At 38.1% G+C, this 9,700-nt stretch overlaps 1 protein-coding gene across 6 annotated transcripts in view; it reads left to right on the forward strand.

The window, feature by feature from the left end:
* Rab3c (RAB3C, member RAS oncogene family) overlaps positions 1-9,700 on the forward strand; it is a 267,116-nt gene that overhangs the window by 136,091 nt on the left and 121,325 nt on the right. For all 6 annotated transcript variants that reach the window (XM_010626911.2, XM_010626912.2, XM_033760987.1 and 3 more), the window contains one exon: positions 3,576-3,694. In XM_010626911.2, coding sequence (XP_010625213.1) covers positions 3,576-3,694 — 119 coding nt within the window. The remainder of the gene's footprint in view (positions 1-3,575; positions 3,695-9,700) is intronic.

Consider the following 9,700-nt stretch of genomic DNA (forward strand, 5'->3'; position numbering starts at 1 on the left):
AACACTTCTACTTGGTGCAATTTCTTATTCTCCCTGAGAGATTTTAGGTGACTAAAAAATTTCAGTTAGATTGCATTTCTGGGTTCAAATCAGACTGATGTTGAAGATCTGAACCCTTGCTGTGACCTAAGTACTAAGTACTATTTGAAAGCTTCTATTTTTCTCTTAAAAGCTATTCTCTCTCTCCCTCCCTCCCTCCCTTTCTTCTCTTGTTACATAATAGCTATCCAGTTCTGTAGTTTCTAGCATCTTCCTGTAGCATTTCACTCACTGTATAATGGAGCCATGATCTCTGCTCTCTCAAAGATTAAATACACTCAAGATGTGAAACCGATGCATTTTATAATACAGAAACTAGTTTCCTCACTGTCACAATAAAATTAACATCCTATGAAAAGGGACGCCATCAGTAGAAAAGGTCAAGAAGAAAGATATAAAACCACTGTTTCCCACACAATACTATTCAGTGTCTGTGTTGAAAACATGCTTGACAGGACCGGTCTGGGTCACCATTTAGCAGGGTCTGCAGTGCATTTGTTTTCTTGCCTCTTCACCTGAATTTAGAAATTAAGGGAAAGCTACATACAGAGGAGGCAGCAGGTATAGAGTCCTCCAGCCTGTATGAACACTACTCAATCAATACCAGGAAGACATTTTGCCATGAAAAAAGGAAACTATTTAAATTTACTTCACAATAGTCATACACACAAAATATACGTTACGTTTATAGATACTATATCCTGGAAAATATGAAGTCAAACCCAATTGTACTTATAAAAAGTACTTATAAGTACGAGAAAATTCATACTTATAAGGGATTCTGCTAAGCAGAGAGCAAAAATATAGTACTACAAAAAATCTGATTATATTTTGCTTTTTAAAAGCATACGCTTTGAATGCTTTTTGTTGTGGTGGTGGTGGTGGTGCTGAGGATCAAACGCAGGGTCTTTTGTATATGATACCACTGAGCCACAACCCCAGCCCAGTCTTTGGGAATTTGATTCTGCCTTTTTATCCATTCTCTCTCTCTCTCTGTCACACACATACATACAGATATATATACACACATATACATATATGTATGATATATACATGGATGTGTATATATATGTAATATATATATATATATATTACAATGACTACAAATATCCAAATAAATTCAATATTGCTGGTTCATGCCTAATGAGTTTGTCCCAATTATATGCAGTTTATGATATTCCTAGCATCCACATTTTCATGTTTGATATTTATAAAATAAATACTATAATAAACACTACAATAAAATATTCTAATAATTGCCTGGTACCCAATATAATATTGGGATGTAATTAGGAAGTTTTCTATTTATATTATTATAGTCATTATTCAACTATTTTTACTAATTAGCCATCAATCCACCAATTTATAAATAAGTTTTATAATTAGAATATTTAACATTTTACTGATTTCTAATACCATTATATATGTCAAAGATATTGATATTTGCTTTCTGTTGTCCAATGCTTTCCAGCTTATCACTTGATTTTCTGTCCTTTTGACTTTACCTATAACATCTCTTCCATGCTTAAAGAATTGTCAGATTCTCATGGGCTAAAATATGTATTTTCTTTTTTGTTTTCTGGATTTGGAAGTATGTTCTAAAAGATCATTTCTACTGATTTGGTCTTGTTTTCCGATAATTTTGGTACTATAATCTGTGTCTATACTACCTTTGAAACCTTATTTTCCCTAATATCAATCATTTAATAAACATTCTGAGAAGGCAGTGTTATCCTTGCTCTAAGAGTGGCATATGATTATCATTAGTTTCATAAAAAGTCACATTCTTGACTTTTAGTTCCATTTTATACCCCACATTCTCCCAGAATCATTCACTGATCCCCAACCATCTTTGATGTTACCTTTCTAAACTTAAATTACAAGAATCAAGATGCATCATGTAAAGGTACAAGTTCCCAATCATGAATGTAAATTTACCAATGAAAGAATTTAAGAGAAAAAAATAAAATGTCAAAAGGAACATGGTACACCAAGTAGGAAGAATTGTAAACACTCTCGCCACTCTGGAGTATAAACATCTAAGCAGGAGGAGGCCTGTAGATGAGAAATCACAGATCCAACCTGATCCTGTCCCAGTAGTGGCTAGAGGGTTACATGAAATAACTCATGTGCGGTGCTTCACACAGAGTGTAGCAAACAAGGAGTGGTCTATAAATGACAAGTACTGGCTTTTGTTCTTGTCACATGGGGAGGCAGGCTAACCCACAATGGGAGACAGCAGCTTACATAGGAAATTGTTTTCACTTTTTAGTAAGTAGAAGTCTTCAATGTCATCCGATACTTTAGCTGTCCCTTCAAGGCTTAGTGAATCTTAGGGCAAGCTATATGCACTCTGCATTCAGAGCAAGCATCTCAGAGATAAGCAGATAAAGAGAATACACACTGAAGTCAAAGATAATATTTTGTCCAAAATACTAAGCACCTAGAGAGCTCTAGGAAAGAGAAGTTAGATGGTGCCATTCTCCCAGGATGGTGGCAAATGGAAAAATCGAGGAGCATTTGGGTAATAAATGATATCTCACATCCAGAGAGAATGAAGGAGTGAGAGTTGGTTGAATTAAGGTGCAAATTCTTCAGCTGCCCTACATGTGACATATAACAGAGGCATTCAGGTGATGATATCTGCCTCTGATTCCCAGATTTAACTGTTACATGCTACCTATGCTGGCATGGAATCCCTGTATTTGTAAGCTGCTGTCTCCCATTGTGGGTTAGCCTGCCTCCCCATGTGACAGGAACAAAAGCCAGTACTTGTCATTTATAGAGTACTCGTTGTTTGCTACACTCTGTGTAAAGCACCACACATGAGTTATTTCATGTAACCTTCCAGGCATACTGAAGTCCAGAGTGACCCATGTTCCCACAGCCATGGGGAAAGCAGGAATTTAAACTCAGTTCTAGCCATCTGACTGAAACATCAACACAAAGCAGGTGTACTTATTCCCATTTTACAGTTGAATAAACTGAGATTGAACTGTACACTCCTTAAAAGCACTGAAATTTTCATAAACTTCCTTTTTCTCCCAGTAGTTTGTATTCGTTGACAAACCACAAATGCATAATGATGAAGCTAATATACCACTCTGGGTTTAAACTATGCAGGATCACAAATTTTAATCAACACAAAGCAGGTGTACTTATTCCCATTTTACAGTTGAATAAACTGAGATTGAACTGTACACTCCTTAAAAGCACTGAAATTTTCATAAACTTCCTTTTTCTCCCAGTAGTTTGTATTCGTTGACAAACCACAAATGCATAATGATGAAGCTAATATACCACTCTGGGTTTAAACTATGCAGGATCACAAATTTTATATATACCCCCCCCAAACCCACAATTTTTCACAGTATTTCAAAGCTACCATATAAAAATCATAGGAATAACAGCATGAAAAAAGATAGCTATTCATTGCACATGCATTTTAAACTCTATGTTGTGACTGCTTTTGGTATTATCAATCACCTCCAAAAACTGTGTTGCCTTATTTCTGAGAGATTCTCATTGTTTTTTAGGACACAGCAGGCCAAGAAAGATACAGGACTATTACCACAGCCTATTATCGTGGCGCTATGGGCTTCATTTTAATGTATGACATCACAAATGAAGAATCCTTCAATGCTGTACAAGACTGGTAAGTTGTAGCTGATACTCACCACTAATGATCATTTTCTATTTTGTTCTTTTTCCCCAAAGCAGTGAGCACACTGCAACATTACCTGTACATTTATCATATGGTACAACTCCACCCATGCTTCATAAGCCAAAAAAATGGCTCAAGACCATTGTTAAGAGGTTGGTAGGAAGTCATTTTGATGAATTGTCTTCATTTCCTTGATTTCAGTGGATTCATCCTGTCATCTTTACTTCTGTAGAGACAAGTACACTGCTGTTAGTTTTAAAAGGAATAAATAATAATGCTGATCTAAAATAGGTATCTAGAAATGAAGGCCCATGACTTGTTCTGTAAGTAAAGTTTCATTGGCACACAGCCAGGTTCATTTGTTTATTATCTGTGATGCTCTCCTACCACCACAGCAGAGTTGAGGAGCTGCAACAGAAACCGTATGATGCCTAAAGCATGTTCTATCTGTCCATTTACAGAAACTGGTTGACTCTTTGTCTACAAGAGTTGTTACATAGGTTATTCAAACAGAAAAGATAAGGTTTATGGTGAAAGGAAAAAAAGAAATCTAAACCCTTGTGACATAGCTATATCAAACCACCTGAAAAGACCTCCACCTCGGTCAGTGTGATTTGCATTAGAGGCGGGGGAGCTTCTTGTTGCAGCTGTGGCATCCTTCAGCCTGTCCCACCAGCACCTTGCAAGGAGGCAGAGGGGCCTAGGGGAACAGTAATGAAGTCCAGCAGCAGGGCTGTGTGGAAACAACCAGAATTGTCTTGGGCTTTGTGTAATATTAGGAGAGAAGTGGTGATGCCTGTGACTGATAACACATTTTGTCTCTAAATAGTCACAGCCCATCTTATGTAAGCAAGCATTGAATTAGCAACATACAAGCAGAGCAAACGGCATTCCTTTTTTTCTGTTTTCCGTAGCAATATTATCCAAAATATTTTTTACATGCATATCATCAGCTCTATGAGGCTCAGATGTATTTAATTGTTTCCTTTAAAAGCTAATTGCTCATCCAGGAAGACACGCACTTACAATGCATGAAATAATACCATTGCCATAGTAACTCAAAAAAGAGATAAAGATTTATAAACTGAAAAGAATAGGTGCAGAACCTATATGAAAAATAATTTCCTTTCACGGGAGACATAGAAGAAAGCTTAAGTAACCTTCCTCGAGGTAAGTTGAATACAGTATTGTAAAAAATGCCAGTTATTCTCAAATTAATGCATAAATTTGAGGCAATCCTAATTAAATGCCAACAGATTTGATATAAAATCAAGTGAAATAGTCCAGAGATAGGGAGATTCAGTTTATGATAAAATTAGCATTGAAAATTAGCACTAAAAAGGATCGTTCAGATAATAGTGTTGTTATAGCTAGTTAATTGCCCCACACAGCTGTGGCACATATATTTTCATACAAAGTGGTTACCTTAACCTTGACTTCCCCCACCCCACCATAACCCGGAAATGACATCAGAGCTTCCAGGATGGAAGTGTTCTTGAAAGAGGTTTCAGACTCCAGACTTCCAGAGGACATTTGCACTCATAGTTCTTGCCCTGTTCTTTCAGTGAGTTATTTGAACACTAGGAATAAGAAAGGGGTATCTTGAGCTCATTAAAACCAAATGGCCGTGATACCAGGAGCCACGCCCACCAGTACTCAACTCTAGAGTCAAAGGACGTGAAAATATGCAGCTTCTTCATATTCCCTCACACCCTTCCCCCGAAACCCCAGTCAGACTGGCTTCAACCCCCCACACCCACACCTACACATCTGCATGTGTCAGCAGACCCATGTGCCCCATCTCAGCTTTTATCCACCTCAAAGTCTCTATTTATATACCCTCCCTCTTTCCTTCTGAAGCTGTGATTCTTGTCTTTTGAAAGGTGTGTTTTTTCAGATAATTCTCACCTCTCTCTGACCACTCTTCCTCCTCCCACATTTCCCCACCTGCTCCCCAAGCTGAGGGCAAGGAAGCCCAGTGACTTTTTTGTGACTGTGTTTGTGTCTTTGGCTCTCTGTCCACTCCCATAACTTCTACCAAGTGGCTCCCAAATGTCTATAAACTGTTATGTTGCATTTTCAGGTGCCAAAAAGTATTTCTCCACCTAGTTATCCTGCTGGTTCCTCAAAATCAGTGCTCGTCACCTGAAACTGCATTGTCTGGCATTGTTGTTTCTGTTTGTTTCACTGGAATATTCCACTGCCCAGCATGCACTGTGAATCCAGATCTCTCAGCCACTTCTGTATGAGCAGCTCCTGCATACTAATTTTTTCTGAATAGTCTTTGAATTTTCTCCTGCCTTTTCATTCCTCTTTGATAATCTTTGTTTAATTTCTTCTAGTAATCTTTTGCTTCTACTCTGATTGGTACCCTCTAACCTTCACTTAAGACTGCCTTCTGTCGCAATCCATCCTATCTCACTGCTGCTCTGAGGTTCTCCCAGAAGAACACAGTAATGAAATCATAGAAAATCCCCACTCAAAACTCGCCTCTTACCTTACATTTCCTCTTGAATTAATTAAAACTTTCTTTGGACTACCATTCAGAAACGCTGCATTATGACAGCACTATATCTTCACAGCTTCATCTTTCACTAGTCTAGAGGCAAATGAACCATTTGTTGTGTCTAGAACCCAGACCAAACTTTGCCGATTTTGTGATTTTTTTTTCTTTTACATCACCCTCAGTTTTGAATATATTTTTCTACGATCTCCTTTTCCACTTATCCCCAGTCATCTAAATGTATTGACAACCAACAAAAATGGCATGCTATTAATCAAAACATACCACTTGTTATTTTCACTCACAATTACATGATAATTGACTTGATAGTCTTATTTTTAATTTATTCTGCCAAAAATTTGTTGAGCAACTACTCTTTTACAGCCCATTTTCCAGACATTGTATTTAGTATCTTAGCCAACATTTACTATATTGGTGGTTACACCATCACCCAGTTTTCTAAAGTTTGATTTCCCCTTCTTTCACCCGTCTCATTAACTATCAGGTGCAGCCATTTTGACTTTCTGATTGCCTCTCAAATCTGTTCCTCTCCTTTCTCCTTATTGCTACTGTGTTACTCCAGAGTATCATTTGGGAACTTTGTATCTTCACCCCTTGCCTTTCTTTTCAAAATAGAGTTGTATCAGCTGGGCTTGGCACGCCTGCAATCCCAGCACTCGGGAGGGTGAGGTAGGAGGATTGCTGTGAGTTCAAGACCAGCCTGGGCTACATAGTGAGCTCCAGGCCAGTCTCAACTACATAGTGAAACTCTGTCTGAAAAACAAAACAAACAAAACAAAACAAAACAAAAAAGCCAGTTGTAACTTGGTACTCAATTACTTTGAAACTTGTCAAATTTGGTACTCAACACATTTTGATATGAAAAATGTGTCTCGATATTCATCATTTATTGGTACTGGCCAGTCAAGCTAGAACTTGCCAGTGTCAATGGCCTCTTGACCCATTATCCTTTCCAGTCAAAATAATTTGTTTGGTACTCATCACTTTTGGCACTCACTGAACCTTACAGAGCTAATTAAAGACCATTTCTGAGGTACCACTGTAAAAGTTTTAGCAATGTCTTATGATCTGCAGTAGTGATTCTGGAAGAATATGTGACTCGCCCATGTACATTTGGCCATATGTGAGAACCTGGGCTTTAAACTGAACCAACTAAACTAAATGTCCCATGAAATTATGGACAGATGTATTTTTTAAAACTCCCACAAGTGACTCTGAAACCCTTTTCTGCCTCAGAACGTTGATTTAGAAAGAAATCCCAACTCTATCACGGTGGGCAGTGTACCTCCACACATCTACGTCTTTGGTGTCATCTCCTACCTCATCCTTCATTGGCTCTGTGTTCCACCCAGACAGAACTTCCCTCAAGAGAAACAAGCAGAGAAGCCTGTGGAAAGCACAGCACATTTTTAAAATCACCAGTCTCTAACCCAAGTCCCATCCTTCTACTACATCTCTGTCTTCTACCTAGAATCCTTCTCGGTCGCCATTCCAAATCTGTATTCACCTTCTCATCTCAGGTGTGTTGTCAACTCTTCCGTGAAGTTGTAAAATCCACCTCTCCCCTTTTCCAGACCCCATCTCTATTCACAGGGAACAGTGCTGCTCACTCTTCTCCATGCCCCAACGTTACCATAGTGCTTTCTACAGATCACATAAAGTTCCTAGCACACGTTGTCATTAGTCAATTACGTTGTGTCTTTTTATTGAATTGTGCATCCATCAATCATTTTTTGCAGTACTGAGTACAGTACAACCTAATATGTTGTTTTTTTTTCTACTTTTTCTTGTGGGAAAATACATGTAAAACTTGCCATGCTAACAATTTTCCAGTATATGGTTCAGCAGTACTGTTTTAGCATCATCCGCTAGACACAGGAGGAAGAGGCTTACATGTCGATACTTTATTCAGAAGGAAGACAGAGCTGAGGAAGGAAGAGATGGCTGTTTAATAGTTTGGAAGCTGCATTGAGGCTTCTGGTGCTCTTCAGATTTGGCTGAAATTTTGCTGAAAATGTGTGTAATCATGGTCATCAGATTCATTTGGCAGTTCCCCACTTGTTTTTACCATGAGTTCATTCAACAGAAAATTGCATGGAGTTGCTGAGGAAAGAACAGTCAGCTATGGCTCTATGGTCTTGGGGATAGAGGCTACCCCCTCTTTTGAAAGCAAAGTAGTCTGTGCTTTGACTCTTCCGTTGAGATTGTGTTTAAGAAGTAAGTGATTTGTTAAAGGAACAGATCTCAACCAAGTTAACATATATGGATATATGAAATCGCCATTTAACACCCCCCCCAATTGTTTTTCTGATGAATGTAGCCAGAGTTATTAAGTTTTGGTTGGAATCAGACATCAAGTATATAGAGCAGGGATCAGCCATCTAGGTTCCTTCTGAAAGTCTAGCTCTAATAGCTCAGAATGTCTACACATATTGTAGGACATTCTGCTTTGACTTAGCATCTTCCCCTTCCATGACCCTAAGATCTTTCTGTTCTGAGTGCACGTGATCCCCCGGCTGCCGCATTTCCTGTTGGTGAGTGACACTTGCTTATATCCCCCATCTCATTTATTTACTTTCTGCCTTTATGACACAATGAAGAACTATAAATATGAGTTCTTTTTAAGTAGGAAATCTGGTGAGCAGATTGATTTTTTTTTTTAACCGTCAGAGTGAATATAAAAGTCTAACACCGTCTTCCCACCAGTTTTAAATAATTCATTTCAGTGACATTCCAGGCATCACTGCAGATGTCCTAGAATTAAAATGAAATTTCACCTTCAAATATTTTCCTCCTCTGCAGTTTTCTCTTCCTCTTTCCTCTCCAAAAATATAGAGCAGAATTAAGGTGACATCACATTAAATATAAGAGAACGTTGCTCTGGTAATAACAACTAGGATAAGATGAGCACTTGTTAAGCTTTGGCTCAGAGCTTTCTACTTTCCTTAAAGGCTCCTGGCAACTGTTTTGTCAGTTTTATCACAGTTCGGAAGAGTTAGGGTCAGATTAGGACAAGGTGTTGACCCCCGATTTTCACCATCACCGTGCTGCACCTCAAGGACCTGTTTTCTCTCCCTATGTGACAATGAATACATTTGTTATTGTTTTTCTAATCCAGCCACAAAAGAGTTGTCTTGTACAGAAAATCCAACATAAAAACAACTTAGACTCAGGAGCCCCTAATCCACGGTCCCTTCCAAAGACAAAAACACCCCATCTCCTCCTTTGTCTTATCCATCATAGTAAGTAACACCTCCAAGAAGTTGAAGTTAATCTTTACTACTCACTTTCTCAGACCTTACATCTGTATTCCCCAAAATACTGTTGTTTCTTAGATTAATTTCAAAATGCTGTCTTTATTCATGGCAGCAAAGTTGCTCCAAACACTAAATTAGTCAATACTGAATCATTATACCATAACAGAAATACGTATTTGCCAACTAATCAATACATCAGCATATTTTATATGTTTT

Source organism: Fukomys damarensis, unplaced genomic scaffold (genome assembly GCF_012274545.1).
Source record: "Fukomys damarensis isolate Sample0158 unplaced genomic scaffold, DMR_v1.0_HiC HiC_scaffold_1, whole genome shotgun sequence".
Taxonomy (NCBI): Eukaryota; Metazoa; Chordata; class Mammalia; order Rodentia; family Bathyergidae; genus Fukomys; species Fukomys damarensis.